Raw genomic sequence first — 25,808 nt, forward strand, 5'->3', positions numbered from 1 at the left:
CATCACATACTGTAGATGCTGAAGAAGCTCGTCCTTGTCTTGTGCAATAATCAGGCAATCGTCCAAATAAGGATAAATCTGTATTCCTTCCATCCTGAAAAAGGCTATCACTGGAGCCAGAACCTTTGTGAACACTCTGGGCGCAGTAGATAAGCCAAAGGGCAATGCAGAGAACTGATAATGTAAATTTCCAGCTCGAAAACGCAGGTACTTCCTGCAACTGGGCCTGATAGGAACATGAAGATAAGCCTCTTTTAGATCCAGAGTTACCATCCAGTGATCTTTTCCCAGCAGAGGTAAAAGCTGTTGTAATGTCAACATTTTGAACTTTGGAATGTCCAAATAAGTGTTGAGGAGAGATAAATCCAAAATCGGTCTCCACGTGTTCCCTTTCTTTGGTACTAGAAACAGGCGGGAATAAAATCCTAGACCCACTTCTGATAGAGGTACTGGCTGTATAGCTCCCATGTGAAGAAGTAATGAAATCTGTTTGTGAGCCTCTATCCTTTGCCGAGGAGGAATGTCTGGCATACCTTTGAAAGGAGGCAATGTATGGAAATAAAACTTGTAACCTTTGTTTATAATGTCCAACACCCATTTGTCTTGGGTGATTAAAAGCCAGTTTTGCTTGAAGAGAGCTAGTTTTCCTCCCAAAGGAGCTGCCAGGCAAGAAGAATCTGGCAGCTGAAAATGCAGGTCATTGGGCCTGTTTACGAAAGGACTGGCCCCTACCCTCACCAGCAGATTGAGCAGGCGAACTCCATGTTCTAGGCCTGAAGGTACTCTGAGCTCTGCCCCTACCACGCCTAGATCTACCCCTAGACTGAGAATCAGAAGAAGGATACGTCCACCCCTTAGCAGGCCAATTTCTACTAAACTTAGGAGGTTGCACCTGCAAAAAATCTTTAACAGTCTGCATAGACTTAGCCTTGTCCTCCATTTTCTTCAAAACAGACTCCACAGGGGGACCAAACAAAACTTCAGACTGTAAAGGGGCATCCAGAATTCTAGATTTAACATGCTCAGATAAATTCTGATCCTTAAGCCAGGCGTGCCTACGAAGAACTGAACCAGTGGCAGCCACTCTAGAAGAAGCCTGTAAAGCATCAAAGCCACACTGCAAAGAATGTTTCCCCACCTGTTCAGAAACATGCACCAAATCTTGCAATTCTTTACACTCTATGCCCTCTGCCAAAGCATCCACTTTAGATTTTACCTGAGAAAGGAGGAAATTCTGATATTTCAACATATGAAACTGGCAATTTAAAGCCCTCATTGCTAAAGTAGAAGAGGTATACACCTTCTTACCCCATCTGTCCAAAGCTCTAGCTTCCTTATGTAGAGGAACCGGATTCTTTACAACAGAAGCCCTAACACCCTTAGGCCCCTGACTAATAGTTTCTGGGTCCGCCCTAGGACTCTTATATAGATATTTATGAGCCTCAGGTACCCTATAATACCTGTCCGGTTTAACTGGTGCAGGAGGCATAGAATCTGGATTAAATGAGGCCTCCGAAAAAACATCCTGAACAACATCCAAAACAGGAGGTATAGCCAAGGGTCTATGCTGTGGTAAAACAAGAACTCCCTAAGCCTCTTTCTGGAATCTGAGTAATCCTGTCCTTCCCACTTAAAATGTTCCCTCATAGAGTGTAAGGTTTCTGAAAATGAAAAATCCTCTGGAGGAAGCAGAAGGAGTGGAATCCTCTGCATCGGAATCCGAATAAGGAGGAAAATCTTGAATGTCTTCAGCAGAAGACTCAGAATCATCTGAGGCCTGCTCCAAACTTTCCAACTCTGGCTCTACCCTGGGCCTCTTATCAGGAGGGGGCATGGAACCTCTAATTAAAGTAATCAAATCTTCTGCCATTTTAAGCATATGCTTCTTAGGCACAGGCCCTGAAGAACCAGAACTAACACCAGAAGAAGGCAAAACAGACCTGCCCTTAGAAGGAGCCCTAGAAACAGTAGCAGAAGGCCTAACCCCCTTAGGCATAGAAGGGAGAATAGTAACCTGAGAGGCCCCTTCAGCCTGACCTGACTCCTGTGAGGCCACATCCTGTAAAATCAAGGTTTCCCCCTGAGACTCAACAGAAACTTCAGCCGGATCCACCTGTTCCACTGTAGTCTCTAAAGGACCGGCGTCCGAAACGGACGAATCATCCTGCCTAGGCTTTACAGATTTGTCTTTACGCTTCTTCGTGGAAGCGGGCGTTGGAGGATCCGACGGCATATTATAATTACACCGCTTGCCAAAGACTAACCTAGCGCAATCTAGCCTTCTCTTAATAGTGCGCTTATTAAACCTAGCACAAAACCGACACCCAACTATGTCATGCTCCGGTCCCAAGCAAGGAATACAAAGCGAGTGGTAATCCCTATGCGGTATCTGCTTCCCACAAGAAATACAATTATTCACTTTTTCTGACATCCGGTAAATAACTGAGGCAAGAAAAAACAAAAATGTTCCCCAACGGGGTACTTAGCCCAACTTGGTATCGGTCTGAAACTCCGAAAACGAAAAATTTCAGAAAGCCGAACGGCACTTGCAACGCTGCTTCTGCATCGGACCATGCGGCAAAAAAGACTGAGGATATGACGTCGGTCATGCGCTTTTATACCCTGACGCTCTGATGTCAGGGCTGTGCGCCCATGACCGACGTCAGCCTAATACTTTGGTATTCGGGCCGACCGAGGACAGCGGACTACCCATAAGTAAGGACTACAGCAATGTGAGATGAAGAACATCGTGGTGTTCCAGCACTATCTGATGTTTCAACTTCTTGCTTGATGTTACATCTCTTTACTTCGTTGATGTCCTTCCAGCTGCCATCTGTGCAGTTATTTTTACCGACTTTGTTTCTCAATAACATATTCCATTTTACAGGGATGCCAAAAATCTAAGCTATGCCAGCACACTTACTACTTTTTATTTTTCAGCATTTTATACTATTTCTAAATTAACCCTTTATATTTCATATAATTCTTGCAGCTTTTTATTTTAAGCTAATAATCATGCTAACAGTTTAAATAGAGACAGAATACTATTTTCTTTCAGGTCCCCCTTATTTTATTTTGTTTTGGAGGAATGGACTAAACTTCAGTTAAAGAAAAGACTGCATTTGTTTCATCAGCATTGCTATTTACAGCATTTCCCACTTTGCTCATATTTACATATTTATCATAACTTGTTGAGTTATTGCAACTCTTTGTAACCTGAGGCATATAAAACAATTCCAAGCTATCATTATTATTATTATGACCTCTATAACTACCAACACAGGATGTATTAACCAATTTAGCAATTTGGTGCCAGATGATGACCATCTTGTGAATATGTCCCACCAATTATGGAAAGTGTCAGCTTCTGTTTTTGCTATTAACACTTGGTTATTTGAAACCACACATACAAACTGTGGTGCCACTTTAACAAACATTTTGAAATTTGAAGGCAATATTGTTTATTTATACTAAATTCTAATCTGTCTATTAAAGATACTTGTAATGACTTACTAAATAGTAAGATTTCCTTGTGCTTGTAAATGTACAATCTGTGAGATATCTTGTTTTACTAGTTTTTATACGAAGCTCTTTTAAATCTGCAATTAGACTTTAAAACTTGGAAATGTAATATTGAAGTACAATGTTGTTTTGTTGGTATTATTGTCCTATCATAGTACAAGTGGATGGTATTTTTACCATTTGATCTGTATGAAGTACTGGCCTGTTACCCAAAATGGTAAGTATTTAAACCCATGGTCCTTTTCTTGTATTGCTGTGTTGTTTATACAAATAAACAGAGTATTGGTAGAAATCATACCTTTTTTCCCCTGTTGAGTTTATTCTTATTTTTGTGTTATTGTCTACACACTGTGACATTTTTAATGATGTTTTCCCTTGTCAGAACTGTTACATTTTCAGGGGGTAATGTACAGCATCTAATAGAGACAGAGCTGTTTATTGAAATGTTTATGTCAGTCGTTGATTGTTTCTCTACTTTTACGTATGCCTGACCGTGTTTAGCTAACCATGCTGTTATATTTGTGCTAAATGTTATCCTCCCAAACATACATGTATGCTTTTTACAACTGAAATTGTCTTGTGTTCTGTGTAGCATTTTTTCTAATTCCCTCTGTTTTGATTTTCAGAATGATGCAAATGAAATGCAGATGTCTGTGTTGAATACTGTGTGCCTTGTCTTGAAGATACATTTTTATCTATAGTCCTTGAAGCATGTTCCAGACACTAAACATTCAGCTTGTCTCAAGCTGTACCAAAATACATGTATGCTAGCAAACAGAAATATAAGTATTTAACTAACTATATTATTTCTACGTATATTATAGCAATAGATGGGTATATGCATCTAACTAGCAAATAGATGTGCACATGCATTTATACATTGTTAAACATATCTGACACTGTATACCTTCCCTCTGTTTTATTTTAAATAAAAACTGCCTATATTAGTATGTACTTTTTAGTCAAGTTATATTGCTATTAACTAGAAACACATTGGGAAACAAAACCTTTAGTTTTCTTTTAATACAGCAAGTTAACATAGTTTTATATTGTCAACACAATGATGACAACCATTACTATTAGAACTGGATGAATCTGAATATGACTCTATACAGTGATGTTCTATACAGACATTTATTGACAATGTTTGAGGATTTTATTGCAAAGGCATTGCTGTCTTGTTTTCTGAAAAAAAACATATCACAAATGTCAGGCTTTGACTTGTTACTATACATATAACACTTGAATGCAAAATTGTCTATTTACATAGATAAACCATTTACTATATACTGTACAGAATATACTTGCTTGTACAGATTGTTTTTACATTTGTATTTATATGGCTGTAATGTACACTCAGTGCAATTTTTAAACCTAGCATTAAACTGAAGCCTGCTAATTACATACCTTTTGCAGTACTCTTTATACAGTTAGTGTAAAATTGAAAGTATGCCCTTCCCCCTGTAGTATACATCATTTTATTGCAGTATTGTTTGTTTGCTTTATGCTGTGAGAATTGAATGTATGCTTGCCCTTTTGGCTGTTACCTAGACTGTGACACTGGTCTTACACATTTGCTTATTTTTTTTTTGCCATTTTGAAAAACAGAAAATATTTTAATAAAGTTTTTGCTGTTGCCTATACTGTCAAAGTTGTAGTAGAAACTGCTTTTACCCATTTTGAAAAGACGTTTACAGTTACTACTAGCTATTCGTACCCTCCCTTTTTGTAAAGGGACCTGCATAATATATTTTAACTGCATACCATATCTCATCTACTGACTGTACTCGGTGTAGTATTTACTTGCAAACTTTTGTTGTTTTTTGCTTAATGCTGCACATGGATACTTAACAATAATGTTTAGATGTTGTAAATAGTGGCTGTTTGGCCTGATGAGCAGTCTTGTTTACTTGACCCTATAAATTTCAGTACCAGTAACATTTTATCTTATGTAACATTCCTTGAAACTACCCATTCCAGCCTGGAAAGATTTGAGGTCACATACTTTTTTCTTTTTTGCGGTTTCCAGACGCTTAACCCTTAACTCCTTTAGCACTTACTCGTACCTTCAGTCATTCGTTAATATACTTGCAACTTGATATTAGAATGCAGCTGTAATAAACATTAACTTGCTTAACTATGCATACTATTGCTTTTGAATACTGTTTTTGCTGGAGTCTTTGCTATTTTTTATGGTATTATACAATTACAAAATATTGTAAGAAACAAAAGAGATACTGGCTTAACTAACACATGCTTAAAACAGATATATTTACAGGATTTACATTTGCTATTGTCTGACTTTTGGTGCACTTTAGCTGAAAAGAAAATATATGCATGTCAGTCTTGTGATGTCATGTCTTTACTGCGTTTAACTACTGTCATTTGATTTCTATGCTATAAAATAGTTTTATTTGAAATGGTTTTAAAATCACTATTTAAGTGCCTTGTTTTAACTGAATGAAAGTTTGTGCTGTGTACGCTTAACCATTTTCTAAAGGCAGAATAGTACATCGTAAATTATTTTCTATTAGCGTAGTTAACTGCTTTTGCTTTAACTGTTTACTAACCAAATTATATTTGTCAGTATTCTGTCCTGCTGACTTTAAAGCTCTTATGCACTTCTGAAAAAGTGTTTGCATATGTTGTCTGAACGTTTTGAACTCACTCCGACTGTGTCTTAGAAGTTTATTAAATCTTTTTGTCAGTTTACCATGAACTTTGTCTCTGTTCTTATCTGTTTTGTAATGTGCACTGGTTTTATGCCACTTTTGTCTAGCAAGATGTACAGAAGATTTTTTAAATAACTGACGACTGATATTGTAACTCTGAAATTAACATTTTACATGTGGTGACAGGACATAATGCATTTGGTTGTTTAGTATTACTTTTATGACATTGCACACAGAAAGCAGTTTCATATGACTTGTACAATAAAGCATTGACATAAACTTTTCCTAGTAAAGTACTACATGTGCTACAGTTCTGTTTATACCAATATTTAAATCCTGACCATACATGTGCTGGACTGTCATTACTGTCTACTTGGAAGGTAGTGTTACATTTAATAGTTTTCTGTCTGATGGCATCCATGCTGTAGAATGAGAAACAAAAAGAGAATTTACCAGTTTCTGTGGAAGGTGGCCAAACCTTCCTTCGAGTAAGTGTGGAAAAGTCCCTAGTTGATTCTCTGAAAAGGAGGTCAAACACAGCTGGCAGATTCAGTTGTGTAAATGTGCAGGACCTGTGGAATTTGCAGAGATGCACTGTTCTGCTACTGGATACTGTACAGAAGAAGGAGGCAAACGGTTGCACTAGAACAGAACGTACTAACTGAATAAAATAAAAAAAGGAAGCTGTAGCTGTCACAAGAAACCATTTGGTCCATCAACTATGGCTCACCATTGAAGAATTATATGACATCTTCCGTTTGTTTCTTGCTCTTACTTGCATTTACATGCATGCATACCACAGCTCATTTAACTATTTATTGTAATCAACTAGTCTTATTACTGTATTGTACTGTTTCAGTTAATACGCTTTAGTATCACTTTTTCTTTTCAGATCTACAAGCATGTAACACAGATGCTGTCAGCTCTTTATGGCAAATACCCAAAGTTTGTTCATACACTCTCATTTTTATACCAAAAGGTCTGGTATTTTTTTTCAGAGTCTGATGTCTAAACAGTTCTTTCTTTGTATAACAGTTTTTCTTTGTTTACTTGTCCTTGGTTCTTTGTAGTTTGATGAGCCATGGAAACTCAGTCTTGCATTATCTGAAACGTGGTGTTCCAGCACTATCTGATGTTTCAACTTTATCTTGCTTGATGTTACATCTCTTTACTTCGTTGATGTCCTTCCAGCTGCCATCTGCGCAGTTATTTTTACAGACTTTGTTTCTCAATAACATATTCCTTTACATGGATGCCAAAAATCTAAGCTATGCCAGCACACTTACTACTTTTTATTTTTTTCAGCATTTTATACTATTTCTAAATTAACCCTTTATATTTCATATCATTCTTGCAGCTTTTTATTTTAAGCTAATAATCATGCTAACAACAGTTTAAATGGAGACAGAATACTATTTTCTTTCAGTCTCATGCTACACAAAAAGGCAAAGACAGTAGGCAACTTACAGAATTTTATGGGAAGACAGAAGCGACTTGTAAACATCTAAAATATGGAGATTTTTAGTTTTGTCAACTGGACTGGTTAGAGGATCAAAGGCAGATAGCAAGAGATTGAACTGGTAGAAAAGGAGAAGGAAATGTTATTTTTGGGATTAGATAAGAGAACCTGGAGCTGGAGAAGGATATGGCTGTCCTGAGCATTGTGAATGCCCAAATTTGCAACTAGGGGAGCACTTAATGTATATGTACACGGCATATATGAAATATTTACTAGAGTTGATAGAAAAATGCAAGTGAGAGGTAAGACTCCACCAGTCCTAGTTAAATTAATACTGGAAGCAAGATCAGCAGATGTCAACACAAAACAGCTAGCAGTCTGTATAAAGCTATAATCAATGACAAGTGGGCAGGTTTACATAACAAAAAACAGTACTGGCATGGTAAGCTTGGGACCAATCTCACTGATACATCGATAGCTCCTAGGAGAAAATATGCTTAACCACATGGACAGCCACCCAATCTAGAAAGATTACAATTTTTATGTGGAAATGCCTCCACAAGTATTTTTTATAACCACATCAGAGTGCAGAAAATCTTCTCAAAATTAGATAACACTTGGTGGAAGTGCTTAAAGGGTATGGGTGACTGGGTATATATTTTCTGGCATTGTGAAAAGCTGGTGAATCTCAAAACGAATTAAAGAAGCAACTACAAATAAAATGCCAGGGAAAACACTGAAATGGAAGAGGCAGAATACTTGTTAATCTGGAAAGAAACAAGAATGCAGCAATTAAGAAGGCAATAGTTTTCCAATACTGCTGGCACCAAAGAAGGTAATAACAAGGAAATGGAGAACAACCTTGGAACCTGAGCATGGGGACATGCAATTATTATCAGAAGATTTAAAAAACAAACAAGGCTCTTAAAGCAGCACCCGGGCTGTTTTCATCAAAAAAGAGGGCAATTTTGGGAGAAACGCAGAGTAGAAAAGGACCAGGAATAGATATGTTGCATTCATTTTCTTTGAATTCCAGTGGCCAGATTAGTACTACTATGAACCGTGGTGAACATAAACAAGCTAGATTACTGAAGGAGGCTAAGGAATTTCTGATCTCTCTGTGTCTTTACCTCTTCCGCTTCTGGGTCGTCTCATGTATAAATTAACTATTAAGCTTTTAGGTCACAGAGACTACCACTGGAAATTCAAAGTGTAACTGAAACCACACATCATTTTGTTTCTCTCTTTTAAGTGTTTACTTCTGCAAATTTTTGGTTTTCTAAATGAAGAATATTTGTTTATACTATTAAAAAAAATATTCAGGACAGACAGGAAGACGGCAAGAGAAAATTAGGGTGTCCAGCAAACAGAGGGATGGATTGTGTGAGCGAAGACCTGCAGAAGTCAAGTGTGACTGTCTAAGAAGGTAGGAGAATGGCACTAAATCAAGAGAAATGACAACAGTTGACACAACACCCCAACCTCATGTAGAAAATGGGACAGGGGGGTTGATGAAGATGATGATGACAAGTTGTAGTTTAGTTTTCCTATATGGAATGACTTTGCTTTCTTCTTATTGTTTATGCTTATTCTATCGTTCACTGCTACAGCCATGTTAATTACTTTTACTATATATGCATGTTTGATCACTGAGCTAGGGTTGTTGCTGAAACGTTTTAGTGGATCAGCTCACTTGGCTAGTAAACATTAATGAAGTAAATAGACCCATGGCAAACCTTTTGTACATCGCCACTCTCAGACATCTAATTATGTTGTCAGAGTATTTATTAGAACCACATTTATTTTTGATTATGACATAAAAGTCATAGTAGAACATAACTGTATCAGTTTAAGTATTGCGCAGCAACAAAGAAACATTTTGAAACTAAATGAAATGGGTGAAAAACTGCAAGCTGCCTGTACAAAAACTTCCCCCTACTTCCCTTTTTATCACCAAAATCACAGATAACTCAACCTGTACTAAAAGTAAATTAATAAAAAAGTAATCAAATGCAAGGAAATAAGTTAGTCAGATGTTAATTCTGTTATATAAAGGATATGACAAAAATCTAAAACAACAAAGATTAAAACTGCAGTTTTCGCAATGTGCAATTATTAGTAATGAGAAATAAATCTGGGAGAATCTAGTGCTCACAACTAAACAGAAGGCCTAAAAACTGTACCAGAGAATGAACTTACGGATTCCTAGTCAACTTCTACATGAGTCACTGATGCCTTCTACTGTAATTAATTGTGAATGACCTACACTTGACTGGCCTGGCAGGCAGATACTTACTCCACAGTGTTACTGAGGTAATGTTGAGGAATAAATACTGCAATGGAATCATAGGAGGTGAAGTCCCTTGCGTCAGCATACAGAATGCACGGCCACTATAAGTAAGTTAATTTTCTCTGGCCACGTGGCACAGGGAGATAAACCCTTACTCTGCTCCAGTTGACCAATGTCCTACTAGCAGTACTGGCACTGGAGTGGGGGAGGGTGGGAATGAGTGGCCAGCTGGATTTCCCATCCCAGAGAGGAGGGAGGCTGCCTACGCTAGCAGCAACAGCAGCACTAAGAACTTGGCAACCTCAGTGCTTCAAGCAGTGTACCTCTTGGTCGGAAGGCTGGGCATGCACAGAAGCACTCATGCACTTCTCGAAGACAGCCACTGCAGAGCTTGCAAGGCTCTGTCATGCGGTGGTGGGGGTTAGCACACACTCCCTAGCATCAGTGTGACTCTGCAACAGCATACATACCTCCTCACTATCCACAAATGTGGGTCAGGTTGAGCCCAGACTAGGCTGAAGATGGTCTGGTACACCCAATGAACAAGGAGAGAAGGAAGTAGTGGAGCAGGTGGCAGCTAATACTCAGCTGAGTGGAGGCAAAGGAGGAAAAACAAGAAGCCATTTAATTTTAATAGTGGCAACCCTAACACTGACTAGTCATCTGAGACATTTATAAATAAGTGCACCAAGATTCAAACCCTAAAGAACAAAATATGGGAGTTCATTCTCTACTCCCCAACCAGCTTCATCATTATTGCACAGCAGTGACCAGACTAAACTAGCTACCCAAAACTCCTTCCTGAACTGTAATCTATTACACTTGTGTATCTCAAACACTTGCCCTCTTTGGCCATGCCCTCTTCCTTTTTTGACCTGCAACACTGCATGCCACTTTGACTTCCTGTTTCTCTGAGTTATGATGAGACAAAAGCAGCACCGTTTTCTCACAACTGTCCTAACCTCTGGTATGTCTTGCCTATTTCATACACTGCCAAACTTCTGTTAGTAGTACTTCCGCTGCTCATTTGAAATGCATAAAACAATTACTCAGTGCAAATGTTTCAGGGATATAATACAACCTTACTGTAAGCAGCAAATGCAATAAGCACTTACTGCTGAAGAATCTGTTCAGCTACAACAGAGAAGAGATGTGCTGGGAATATACCGGAAGATTTTTTTGCCTAGAGAACTAAAATGAAAATTGATATCTGCCTATAGTGAACACATCAGAAAAGCAGACAAAGAAGAATTCTTTAAATGTAAATATGTGGACTTCATTTAGCCGTTCAAAGACAGGAAATCTACAACTATTTAAACTTCCAGGGTGACTGTTAATAGGAAAGGTATGAAGAAATTATTTAATACTTTGCACATTTTGCACAGCAATGCAGTGTTAAAACAGATTCTAAACAATGCAGTAAAAATGTTTTTTTTAAATAAAGTGCTTATTTTGCACAGTCATTAGTAAAGAGGTGCGTATGATTGTCTATAGTAAAAAAAGTCATTATCATAAAAATGAAATAAGGGATTTCATAAAGGGTTGTTATGTATGCATACACTGTAGCACACACAGTTGTATTAAACAAGTTAAAACATTTTCAAACAAGTTCGCTACAAGAAGAAGTGACTATGGACTGCTTGTATATTTACATATGTAACATTTAAAATGTGTTAAGACAGAAATGGGAAGGACTGTAAAAGAATGGGGATAAAATTAAAACTGTACTGCAAGTGAGAAGGTCATATACAAGTGCATTTGAAAAATAAAGGTTAAAAATGTGCATAGTTCCACATATAGGAAAATACAAGTAGCATATACGTACATGGAAATAGTACATAAAAAGGACTGAGAAAATTGATAAATGACAAACTACTGAAAAAGGACATCCGAGAAACATTTACCATATGCTAGTGTAAGAAACCAGCTATGTGGAGTAAATATATCACAGGCAGCCACATTGTTACGCTGTTTTGGCCAGTCAATGCTACCGTAGTCCTGCACATACAGCTCCTAGAAGATAAAGAAAACATTAATCAAAAGGTTTTATATGGTAAACATGAAAGACATTTAGAGACTTCTAAGAATAAGGTGAAGGGACCACACCTTAATACTGGTGCAAACAGCAGCTGTACATCTTCCTGCAGCAGATTACCAAAACAAACTGCCGTAACATAGTAGAACAGCTCAACAGCTTTTTCTCCCAGTCATTCTGAAGAATATTTGGCTGGCTTATGCTGCTGCTAATATGATGCACATTTTTTCCATTCTTTTATATCATTTTTCCCAGTGGATAATTAACTAGCCACAGTAGGCGACAACAGTCAATACACTTTGCCAGACCAAAGAAAGCACAGTTGCATATGAACTACCATAACAGTAGATGTCCTACTGATCACTGTTGTAGTATTCCTGACAAATGGGTTGTCACAGCTGATATCCAGCTGAGGTACCAAAGCTGTTGCTTCTCAAGATTGTACGCCCAATGCATGACCTCAGCTTGTATATGTACAGGTATATAGAAGGATGTATGAGTGTGGATCCTCAGAGTATCTCCGTCAGACTATCTCCAAGCCAGTGATATGAAGACTACTGAAAGAGGGAGACCAGTCAGCTAGGAGGGCTGCAGCTTAAATAGGTAAGTAAACTACTCAGTTTCCATGTAGCAGTGCAGAGGGGGAGAAGAAAAGGAAGGCAGAACATCCCGACCCCACCCCATGCCCAGAAAACCACAGTGAAAAACTTCTCTAAAGCAAATTTCACACTCCTCAAAACCGAGGTGGAATCCTTCAAAGCCCCCGGGCCTGTGGATAACGCAAAATCCTTTATAAACGCATTCTATGAACACCTTCAGGAATGCATGGATCATGCAATCCCAAATAAAACCAAGACCCAATCCTCCAAAGGCAGACGTCCTGTCTGGTGGACCCCAGCCATAAACAAACTATACAATAGAAGGAGGAAGCTACTACATGATAGAGCAAAATCCCAAAAAGGGAAGGCATCTCTGATCAGTATTAGCAAAAAACTACGGGCACTCATAAAATTGTCTAAGGCCAGCTTCAAGAGAAAAATTGCACAGGACACTAAGGATAATCACAAGGCTTTCTTTAGTTATGTTAGGAACCTGTGTGGGAATTCCCAGATATGCTCAGAATTAGTCCAAAATGACAAAAAATACACCGAACCCACAGACATTGCCAACATCCTAGCTGACAGGTTCAGCGCAAACTTCTCCCCCCCCTCCCCAACAAAAGGGTTAATATCTATCCCAGCAGAGTGCTGCCCCCCTGACATCTCAGATGCTCATGTAAGAGCTGCCCTCTCCAAAGCAAGAAACACAGCATCAATGGGACCAGACGGTGTCCCGGGCTGCATCCTACATGAACTCCAAGAAGAGCTAAACCCAAACCTAAAACTACTGTTCAATCTCAGCCTTACCACAGGATATGTACCCAAAGAGTGGCGTACAGCAACAGTGGTCCCTCTCCACAAAGGTGGTGCCTCAACGGATCCTGGAAACTATCGCCCCATAAGTCTCACTAGCTTGGTCTGCAAAGCTATGGAAAGGATCATCATGGACCTTATAAATAAAGATATTGGGGACCTACAGACACTGGATCCTACCCAGTTCAGCTTTGTTAAGGGCAGATCCTGCCTCTTAAACCTGGTTGATTTCTTTGAAACAGTCACCAAGGCCATTGACAAGGGAAGGTGGTCCACACAGCCTACCTGGACCTCGCAAAGCCTTCGATACAATACCCCACTCGGGCATTATAGATAAGCTCACAAGCTTAAATATAAACCCCTATGTCACTAGATGGGTTGCAAACTGGCTCAAGGACAGAACCCACATGGTTAGAATAGCTGGAGCCATGTCAGACTCCAAACCAGTTACAAGTGGCGTCCCACAAGGCTCAGTCCTGGGACCTCTCTTGTTCGGTATATATTTCGGAGGTACAGGCCAACATGGAAGGACTGTGGCTGACCAAGTTCGCAGATGACTGCAAACTGGGTGCCATAATAGACTCTCCAGCCGACACAAGCATCCTCCAAAAGGGCCTCATAGAAACAGACAACTGGTGCCAGAGCCATGGCCTCAAGCTAAGCCAAAAAGTGTATAGTCATCCCCTTTGGCAAAAACAAAGTGCCCACAAATTACCACATAGGTGGTAATCCATTAAGTACAGAAGAAGTAATTAGGGACCTGGGGACCCAAGTTGATAGCAATCTCTCATTTGACAACCACGTGGCCAAAGTGGTTAGAAAAACATTTTATACAGCCCACCTAATCATGAAGGGATTCACATCTAGATCAGGGGAGGTCATCGTGCCTCTTTACTCATCCCTCATCAGGCCCATAATTGAGTACAATGCCCTTTTGGGATGTACCTTACCAGACACCTGCAGCAACTGGAAAGACCCCAAAAGTACCTCACCAAGAGGATCAAGGGGCTCAAACAGATGCCGTATGCTGCCCGGTTAAAGAAACTCCAGCTCTACTCAGTGGCATACCACCTGCTCAGAGGCAATCTGTGCCTGACGTATAAAGCCATGTCCAACCCGGAATTAATGGACATGCTGCACCTCAGAAAATCCAAATCCCATCGAGCTACGCGCTCAAGGGACTTGAACCTCAGCACTGAAATAAATAGGACATGCTGGAGGGACAGATTCATAACCCAGAGGCTCCCTTCACTCTGGAATAAAATCCCAGTCCAGGTTAGGCAGAGTCCCTCATTGACTTTCAAGAGGAATCTTGATGAGTGGATGGGAGAGCGTAGGTTTACCCCGGGTATCACTTCTGTGTCACTGTTAGACAGAGGCACAGTATACTAACCTCGAAAAAGGGCATAGCAAAATTAATTTAAAATGGGTGGAGAAAGCCATACACACTCTGGCTAGGCTTATAAATGCCCTAAGGCAGATAGCCTAGTATGAACCTATGAAGAAGTAAGCCAGAGAACAGGGGATACAGGGTGGGAAAGAATACTGCCACAGTGTTCAGTAAAACATCTACTTTTATGGTAAGTTCTTACACAACTGTACTATGTCCTGACTGAAATCACAGTTGCTGTATTCCTGACATATGGGTGTTTTCCAGAGATGAAGGAGGTAGAGAGAAAGGGTGGTTGGCTACTGAGTAGATGAGTTGTCTAGCAGTCCAGAGAGGACAGACCTGGCAAAGACAGCCCTGGACCTGGACAAGCTCTCAGTTTTGCAGTATCTGGTGAAAGTGTGCACAGAAGACCAAGTAGCAGCCTCAAAGATAGACCTGGCATCTACTCCCTAGTGAAAAGACCCTGAGGAAGCCACTGCCTAGTGGAATGAGCTTCGGGCAGGAAGGCAAGTATTTACCATGGTGCAAGTAGCAGAAAGAGACAGCCTTAGAGATCCAAGTTGCAACAGTTTATTTGACAGTCTAGCCCAACTTATGGTTCATAAAAGATTTAAATATTTGGTCAGTCTTTCTGAAGTATATAGTTTTGTCTAGATAAAACCTCAGCTGTTGTGAATGTCCAGAGAATGTAAGATCCTCCCCCTCCCCCATTATGGGATGTGGGAAAGAAAGAGGGTAGGTAAACAGCCTGATTGAGGAAAAGCTTGTTTACTACCTTAGGCATGAATGATGGATTAGGTCTGAGAGTTACCCTGTCCTCAAGGAAAATAAGAAGAGGGGGAATAGCCATGCCAGCTTATAACTCAGAAACTCTTCTAGCAGAGGTGAAAGCCAAAAAAAGATAGTTTTCCAAGTGCAGAATTTTAAAGAATTTTAAAAAAGCAGAAGATGCTGGTTCAAAGGGAGGAAATGTAAGCTTTTCTAGCACACAGTTAAGATCTTAAGGAGATAGACATGGGTTTTCCTAGGTAGGTTAAAATGCAGAACTCTCCTGAAGAAAAGATTGACTTCTGCTTTAGACAAAGGCAGAGGGATAAGAGGCAGACAGGCACTGATGGCCGACAGGTGAGCTTTTATAGAAGAGCAAGTCAAACCTGAATAAAGTAGTTCATAGGTTCATACGTGTGTACTAGGCTAATGGCCCTGAAGCCTTTAAAAGCCTAGCCCATAGGATTACCCTGGCATCGTGTCACCCAACCTTAGTTCCTAGTGCTTCTGTCAAGTAGAGCCACTGGAGTGATTCCCGGCATGAATTTTCTATTTCCTGTCCACTCTTCAAGATTTCTCTTGAAGACAGCCAGTGAGGTGCTCTGCTTGACATGCATGGGAAGTCTGTTCCATAGCATGGGCAGTCTCTGGGTTATGAACCTGTCCCTCCAGCATGTTCTGTTGACTGTAGTAATGAGGTTGAGGACTCTGGAGTGTGAGGTGCAGAGTAATTGGGATGTCTTTAGATGTAGCATTTCTAACAGAGCTGGGTCAGACATGGCTTTGTAAGTCAAGCAGAGATCACCTCTAAGTAGGTGATATGAGACAGAAAAGTTGGAGTTTTTTGAGCCTGTCCATACAGGACAAGTGTTTAAGGCCTAGGATCCTCTTTGTGAGGTACTTTTGCGGCCTCTCCAGTTTTTTCAGGTGTCTAGTGAGGTACATGCCAAATGGGGCATTGTACTTGATGACTGGTCTAATGAGGGAAGAGTAGAGGGAGACAATGACCTCTTTCTTCCTGGATGCAAAACCCTTTGTAATGAGATGTGCCACATAGAAGGGTTTCTGACCACAATGGCAGTGTGGTGGTCAAAAGAGAGGTTGCTGTCAACCTGTGTTCCCAGATCTCTTACAACACTTTCTGTATTCAGTGGACTACCATCAATGTGGTAATTCAAGGTAACTAGGTTTTTCCAAAAGGGGATGAAGACACATTTTTTTGGCATTGAGCTTAAGGCCATGGTTCTGACAGCAGTCATTGGTCTCAATGAGGCCTTTCTGCAGGATGTCAACATCACTTGGGGAGTTATTAATAGCTCCCAACATGCAATCATCTGCAAACTTTGTCAGCCAGAGTCCCTTTGTGTACTCGTGACTGGTCGGCAGTCTGACTTGGAGTCAGCTGCTTTCACACCCTGGGTTCTATCTGTGAGCCACTTTGCAACCCACCTAGTGATATAGGGATTGATGTCTAGCTTAGTAAGTTTTTCTATTATTCCTGAGAAGGGAATGGTATCAAAGGCCATGGCCAGATCAAGGTAGGCTGTATGAGCCACCTTACCTTCATCCACAGCTCTGGTGACTGACTCAAAGAAGTCGACCAAGTTGAGCAGGCATGATCTACCCTTCACAAAACCAAACTGTATAAGATCCAGAGTTTGGAGATTCCCTATATCCTTATTTATTAGGTCCATGATGATGCGTTCCATAGCTTTGCATATCAGACTTGTCAGGCTAATGGGGCAATAGTTCCCGAGGTCTGTAGTTGCTCCTCCATTGTCCCTTGTGGAAAGGGATGACTGTAGCAGTGTGCCATTTGGTAAGGACAAAGCCTGAGGTGAGGCTGTGACTGAAAAGGGCACACAGGTGAGGTGCCAGTTCACTCTGTAATTCATGTAGAACACAACCAGGGATACTGTCAGGTCCATAGAACTGATTTCTTGGCCTTGGACGGTGCTGTTTTAACCTGTGCAGCAGTAATACTGGGTGCCTGGCAATCTACTGGTATTGTGATTGGTCCTTTGTGGGGGGGGGGGGGGGTAAAGTTAGCATTGAATCTGTCCACCTGTATACTTGTAATATCTGTTGGCTCGGTATAGGAGATACCATTGTGCAACAGCTCAGAGCAAATCTGGGTATTGCCATGGGGATTCTTTATATAACTATTGAAGGCCTTGTGGTTGTCTTTGCTATCTGCTGCAATTCTGTTTTCATAGCTAGCTTTAGAGGATTTGATGAGGGATCTCAAACTTTTGTTGAGGCTGACAAGGGAGTTTTTCTAGTCTTGGGACATCACTTTATTCCACATCAGTTTCCTCCTTCTGTTGTAGAGTTTGTTTATGGCAGGGGACCACCAGATTGGCTTCCTTTTTTTTGAGGAGAGTGTGCATTTGTGTACGTGTTCGTACAGTGCATTGGTGTATGATTTGGCAGTCATGCAACTAGTCTCCATTTGCATGGGTGCCGTGAAGTTAGCTACCTGTTTTCAGAAGCACAAAGTTAGCTTTGGAGAAGTTTTTCATGGTGGTTACCTTTGTTGGGGGGGGGGTGGATTTCCAAGGTGATTAGCTTGTGATCGGATCTAACCAGGGAAGAGCTGACTACTGGTGTAGAACAATGGTCGCCCATGTTAGTAATGACCAGGTCAAGGATGTTGCGACCTCTAGTGGGGGTAAGAACGAGCTGGTCCAGGGCATTGGAATTAATGAATTCCAGAAAGTGTTGGGCAAGTGTATTGGTACATGAATAGTTTTCCCAGTTAATGGAGGGGTAGTTGAAGTTGCCCAGTATGAGAGTCTTAGGTTGGATCCTAATATTCTCCAGGGTGCTTAGGAATGTGGAGTATGAATCCTGGGAAATGGTTGGGGACATTTAGCAGGCTACAACCTGAATCGCTGTCTTACCCAATGTTAGTTGCACTTGAAGTATCTCAGATGCGTTATGTTGGGCTACCAGTCTGGAGGTGTGTGCATCCTTTATGAATATGGAAACACCACCACCTTTGGAGCTTTGGTCCAAGTTCTGGGGCCAAAAAGTGTGGAATGAGTCATAGCCTGGTAGTGCAGGGGTGCTTTCTGCTGCCTTGAACCAGATGTCTGTTACAGCACAAATGTTGATGTTCTCCATTTTAAGGAGTACTCCGAGCGAGTGCATTTTGAGATTTAGACTTCTAGCATTGAGCAGCACAACCCTCAAATTGCATTTGTTTGTAGCTGTTACAGTGGTAATTTGGTCTTTGGAACACTGCCTAAAAAAGGCACTATAGGGCTGGCAACAGCCTTGGCCAGTATCTGGAAGCCCAGGGGTGACAGATGCAGGCCATCTCGGGCAAAGCATCGAGGTCTATCAATCATGTCATCCCAGGCAGACAGATACTGGATCCCCTTAGAATGACACCAGAAACTTAGCCAATTGTTGAAATCAATCATTTTCTGCTTGTACTGTGGTATTATTCTGGGTGATGGCAAGATGCTGCTCAGGGCTAGGGTCATACCCGCCTGGGCTACATAATCTGAGAGCTCCTCCATGTCTCTTTTTATGTAGTCCAGGGAGGTACATCTCAGGTCATTCACACCCACATGTACAATGACAGAGTCATATTTGTACCTGTTGTTGAGGGACCTGAGTGCATGCGTTACGTGGCGGATCCTGGCGCCTGACAGACAGCTGACTGTTACTTTCACCTAATTCAACTGAGTGAGTGGGACATCAGTGTGCCTCACTATCGAGTCACCTATGACTAGTGCGTTGGGCATGCTGTTTTGCCTCAGGGACTTTAGTTGAGTGACACACTATTTAGGAGAGTTATGTGTCTCGTGATTAGTGTTGTGTTGTGGTAGTCGACTGCGTTTCTGCCTTGGAGGTCTCTCCTGTTTGGTTAGATTTTTATTGAGAGCCTCCACGAAGGTGGGTGTGTGGTTTGTGTTTTTATGTGAAGGCAATACTGGTGTGTGTTCTGGAGGGCTATGTGTTCCATGTGGTGTGGTGCAAGTGTTGACCTTCTCCTCTTGACCAGCTATTCTGGTCTTGGCTGGAGAGTGTGTGGCTTCCAATTTGGATATATAATTGCATCTCTCACAAGTCTGAGTGTTGGGGGGTAAGAGGAGAGGTTTGTCAGTGTACATGAGGCTGTTGCTACATTGACTCAGGATGCCCAAGTTCAGCAGGTTAATAGGGAACTGACCTTTAGATATGTCTGGAGGGGTGGGCATTAATAAGTACTGGAGCTCTTTCCTTGTAGAACTTTTAGTGCTGGTAGCACTTTTGTGTACTACAATAATTGCTACAAGAAGTCTGGTAATGAGCTAACCTAACAAGCTAGTAAAAGTGCAGGAGAGTAGAGAACTAGCAGATCTAAGGGAAAAATTGAAGAGCAGACTTTGGCACTGCTCGGAAGCTTACAAACAGTCCTGGATACAGCAAATCTATATCTGGACTAAATTAGTTACAGGAAAGGTGGGAAACAAATGCAGATGGGGGCTTTTAAACCAAAAAGTTTAAAGAGATGGAAAAACTGCCCAAATGGTCAATAAACTACAATTTCTGGGCCAAAAAAACACTCCTCTTGTGGTAGATGGGCTACCTAGTACTTACCACTCCCACTGATAAGCTAGAAGGTTTCCCACCAACACAGAAAGGCTTGGGGGCACAGAAGCTTACTAACAGTCCTGGAAACAGCACGTCTGTATCTAGACTAGACTAGTTACAGGAAAGGCAGGAAACAAGGTTAGAAATTTTTTTTTACAGAAAAGCAGCTAAAACAGCAGTAAATACAGTATACAATTCAAATGCAGTGCAGGCTAGCACACTTGAGTGTGTAGAAATATTACGGCAAATACAGTTTAAATGAATGCAATTTAATTAACAAATGACTAAAAACAAGTGCAGAAGGCAGTAAATTAGAAGGCTACTAACAAGCAGTAATAAGTGCAGAGTAAGAGCAACTGAACAGATAACAGCACGCAGAACAGCAACCTAAGACAGTTATAGTAAGAACAGCTGAATAAAGTATATAAACATATATATATACATTTTTTTTGATGGAGGGAACAGAGCAGGATTAAAAGGTTACAGGGGTTGTCCTTCCCAAATACTTTCTTTGTACACAGTGGATACAGCTAAAAAGATGGGACTAGTAGGAGTGCCTGAAATCAGAATATGCTCTCACTGCACTCAATTGAGTGAGCAAATGAGATGGGCACAGAAGGAGTATCCAAATACATATTTACAAGAGGGGCAGGCAATTTCAAAGCCACCAAGATTAACACCCAAACAAGAACAAGGAGTGAGGGTGGGGAACTAACTGTAGAGACACAGAGCCCACAATATTCAATTCAATTGATATTCAGTGAAAAAAAATAAACTGCAGTACTAAATGAAAAAGTGCAGACAAAAGTGTACTTAAATTCGCTTATATGTCCAGTTACTGCAGGTAGATCTTAGCCAGCCAAAGCTCAGATATTTTAGCAAAAATAACACAAGATGTAATACTTATACAGCAAGACCAACCCCCTAGGCTAGGAGTTTCAGGACAGACGAGGACAGAAAACAATGCCAGAAAATATATAAAACAATTCAGTCAAGCAAAATTAAGACAATGAGAACTCTGAAAGGTTAAAATGCCAAGAAATATACTTATCAATCAGCGATATATTTCCAGATGTTTGAAAATCGCACTAGCCAGAACCCAGGAGTTTCCAACAGTGAATGTTGTGGATAAATACAAAAAAAAACTGTACCGCCTGCTGCTGCTTTGCACTGTATTACATTATACTGGTTAGCTGCAGGTCTGCTGTAGGTAGTTTGTGCAGTCTTGTTATACTTCAGCTCCAAACCAGTTATTCTACATTAAGAAGGTGCTTTTCTGCTCTCCTGTGGCAAAAATGCGCTGATCTAACCTGTCTTGAGTTGGAAATTGCCAGTGAAAGGCTTACTGTGTACTTTCTGAATTGGTAGTTAGCTTTAAACTTGTTTCTCTTTGCTCATATTTAAGCCTTGTGTTAGCATGGTGCTGCTCTTTGCTCAGCAGCAGATAACACTGCCCTGTATAAATGCAAAAGTTTAGAAGCTCAGTATTTTCCTAAACAGCTGTCAGTGAAAGCCTTCCAAGCTTCTCTGCTGCTCTAGGAGCAAATCAGCTAGGCACTGAACAGCATTGTCTTATTGTTTAACCTTAGCCTGCACAAAGTATAGGTCCCTCTTGTAGTCTCAGCACTACCAGCACAGTCCTATCAAATTAACCCATTCCCTTTCCTAATAAAGCATATAATAAGAACCTGCTATCATGGATGGGGAGTTTCCCATCATCTCTCTCTAGTCAGCCTGATAGACATGGGCATCCTGAGGCAATGCAGCAACTGTCTAATGTATACTGAAAACCACTTACTCCTGAAACAAATACTTTATATGAGAGATGTAGTTACACTATGAAATTGGAGACAAGACTCTCACCATAAGGACAAACTGAATGCCAAACAGATTGTCAGCAAACACACACTTCCCACTCTAAAAAAGGACACGACACATAAACTCACATATGCGGAGGACTCACTAGTAACTTATCAAAAGATCAGACCCCTTCCCAAATGGAAATCACTTACACACATAATGCAAAACACAACCATAACACATAACACACACCAGTGTCTCAACAAATAAGCACATAAGGCATCACACCACAAAACCTAATATATTGGTCATAGGTGACTCCATAGTGAGACACATGGATGTTCCCCCCTCCAGGATGGACAAGGAGTGGGTTACGGTTAGCTGCCTATCAGGTGCCAGGATCCATCAAGTCACTTAACCACAAGTCCCAGTATGACTTTGTCATAGTTCATGTGCAGGTGAATGACCTGAGACGTACCTCACTGGACTATATGAAGAGAGATATGACTGAGCTCTCAGATTATATGTCACAGGCAGGTATAAGCCTAGCCTTAAGAAGCATTCTACCTTCTCCATGGATGATGCCACAATACAAACAAAAATGATTGACTTTAACAAATGGCTTAGCTTCTGGTTGTCAATCAAAGGAGGTCCAATATCTGTCAGCCTGGGAAGACATGGTCAATAGACCAAGCTGCTTTGCTAGGAATGGTTTTCACCTGTCTCCTCTAGGCTTTCAGATACAGGCAAAGGCACTTGCCTCCTCCATACTGCCTTTTTTAGGCACTGTGAAAACAACAAAATTTCCGACATTAAAAAAAATCTACTTGAGAAATACTCAGCGTTATGCTGCTTAATGCTTGGAGCCTAAACAGGACACTGCACTCCCTGGAAGCACTCCTCACATTGAAAGATGCTAAAATCTGTGTAGTCACTAAGATATGGTTCAAGACCATAGAGAGCACCCTGGCCTTGCAAGGCTACAATGCCTTCCACACGTTCAGACCTCAAAATGACCGTGAAATAACTAGAGGTAAAGGTGTATCCATCTTCATTAAAGCCAAATACACCTCAAACTGGTTAAACAGCATGACTCTCTTCAGCTACTCCAAGTCCAACTAATTATAGGTAAAACACTACCACATCACTGCTAGCTATAGGTCCCCCACCATGAACAAAAAGAAGAACACTGCCTAGCTGGACTTGCTAGAGTCACTCAATATACCGCCAAACACCTTGGTCATGGGAGATTTCAACTATCCTTCCATCGACTAGGGAACATACACAAGCACAAACATGTTTGCCTTGAGGTTCCTGGACTTTGTCATCACAAATGCTCTGGAACAGTTCATCTGCACCCGCCACAAGGAGCTCAAATGTCCTGACTTAGTACTCACCAACATAGGATCTATCTCATTCAAAGTAACAATCGGACCTGACACTCCCACAGGAGCAAAAAAAAAACATTTCTTCAAAGTAATCTACAGCCTACTAAGCGATGGTATAAAAAGTTTCAAATCCCTGCTAAAACATCCAACAATGACTCCTATGCAGAGGAGTACACAAATGCCCTGTATAAACACTTAAACAACTGTATAGACTCAGCCGTACCTGACTGGATCAAAACCAGGTCCTTCTAAAAAAAGTCTCCTGGTGGACCTGAAGTATAGATAGGTTATACAACAAAAGGAATTAAGTGATGTCTAAGAACAAGACAGAAATTACTCAGCAAAGGAAGAATACCCTCCACAGCTTGAACAAGCAAATCAGATATCTTGTAAAGTCCTCTAAAACTAATTATGAAGCTAAATTAGCATCTTTAGCTAAGGACAATCATAAGGCATTCTTTAGTTAAGTCCAAAATTTAAAAGGGAATGCCCAGCTATGTACTAAACTTATAGTGGATGGTACCACTTATACTGAACCTGAGGAAATTGCCAACCTTCTGTCTGACAGATCTAGTGCAAATTTCACCGTCCTGTCCCCACCAGTCATACCCCAAAGCATATCTGACACCAGTCCTCTGCCTAGTATCTCCAAACAGCAGGTTATATCTGCACTCTCCAAGGCCAAAAGCATCTTGACTTAGCCAAGGCTTTTGATACAATCCTCCCACTCAGGAAACTCTCCCAGCTGGGGATTAACCCTTAAGTCAATAGATGGGTAGCCAACAGACAGAACACATACTGTCAAAGTTGGAGATACCACCTCTACCACTAGACCAGAACCACTGGCATACCTCAGTGATCTGTGCTGGGCCCTCTACTGTTTGAAGTCTATTTCTCAGAAGTTCAGGCAAAAGCAGATGACTTGTGGCTTACCAGGTTCGCTGATGATTGCAAACTGGGCGCAATCACTGAGTCCTCCAACGATGTTAGCATATTACAAAAAAGGCTAACACAGGCAAAACTGGTGCTAAAGCCACAGACTAAAACTAAATACAAAAAAGTGCTTTATTATAAAGTTGGAGAGATAGGAGAGATCCCCTTTGCAAAGAGATAGGAGAGATCCCCTTTGCAAAGAGAAGTTCCCTGCAAATTACAATACTGACAGCACCTCCTTAAGCTCAAACCCAGTGGTGCGAGATTTGGGAATGCAGGTTGACAGCAATCTAAACTTAATTACCATGTATCCACAGTGGTAAAGAAAGCCTTCTACGTTGCACACCTCATAAGTAAAGGCATCGCATCCAATACTGCGGATGTTATAACTTTGCTGTAAACAACCCTCATCAGACCACTAACAGAGTACAATGCTTACTTTTGCATGTACCTCACCAGACATCTGTAGTAGCTGGAGAGACCACAGAGGTTTCTCACCGAGAAAATTCAAGGCCTCCAAAACATGACCTACGTGGAAAAACTGGAAGCCCTGTCATTGTACTCTATCTTTTAGGCTGCTGACAGGCGGCTTGTGCTTGGCCTACAGAGCAGTCTCTGACCCTGACCTAATGGAAATGCTGCACATTGGCAAATCAAATGGGGCAAGAGTCACTCACTGCACGGATCGCAACCTAGACTGTGACATTAACAGAGCATGTTGGAGAGACAGATATATCTCCCAGAGATTGCCACTCCTCTGGAATAAACTCCCAATTCATATGAAGCAGAGCTCCTCAATGACCCTATTCAAGACCAACCTAGACAATTGGAGAGAAGACTGCAAATTCACTCCGGTGGGGGCACCTATGTTCCTCATGGACAGCGGTATTTGATGCTGATCATAGACCTGCTATGGGAATAACGACCAGCTAACCAAGGTCAATTAGTGAACACAGGTATAACATCGCTAGGCTTGTAAAGGCCCTAGGGCCATTAACCTAGTAACCTCCTTTGAACCTGTTAACCTATTAACCACATTATTCTCCCAAAGGAAATGTACTGCCACTTTCAACAAGGAAAACCAGATGTGGCATGCAAATAATAGCACAGACATTCCATCATTTGCTTTTATATTGAAGATAAGGAAAGGTCATCTACACTGAATAAAACAGTGAGAATTGAAAAGCTCACAAAATCATGTTCAGAACACTTTGTGGTTTAATATTCCTTTTCAATGACGTGTTCTCTCTACAGCAGAAGCTACATAAAATGTATGGAGCACAGATACCACCTCATAACATGTGTTGATTTAGCTACAAATAGTTGCTTACAATTTTCACAAACTTAGAATCTGAATCAGCAACACCTGCTTGCTACAGCAGAAAGACTTTAAAACAGCCTATTAAGTGAAATGCTTTTGGAAGATGGGGGAAAACTGAAGTTACTGTGAGAAAACCCACAATGACAAGCACAGACGATATTAAACTTCACAAAGCAACCAGAGGTCAAGACTGAATCAAACTCAGGCATGGGAAATGTGAGGAAAGTA

The 25,808-nt window shown here is 40.9% G+C and overlaps 1 protein-coding gene across 1 annotated transcript in view; it reads right to left on the reverse strand.

Annotated features, from left to right (window-relative positions):
• Positions 1 to 25,808, reverse strand: part of LOC122803758 (lanosterol synthase-like) — a 792,945-nt gene that overhangs the window by 328,427 nt on the left and 438,710 nt on the right. The window contains exon 8 of the mRNA XM_044073448.1: positions 11,848 to 11,956. Within this exon, the coding sequence (XP_043929383.1) occupies positions 11,848 to 11,956 (109 nt within the window). The remainder of the gene's footprint in view (positions 1 to 11,847; positions 11,957 to 25,808) is intronic.

This window comes from Protopterus annectens, chromosome 6.part0, assembly GCF_019279795.1.
Source record: "Protopterus annectens isolate FY-2018-M chromosome 6.part0, PAN1.0, whole genome shotgun sequence".
NCBI lineage: Eukaryota > Metazoa > Chordata > Ceratodontiformes > Protopteridae > Protopterus > Protopterus annectens.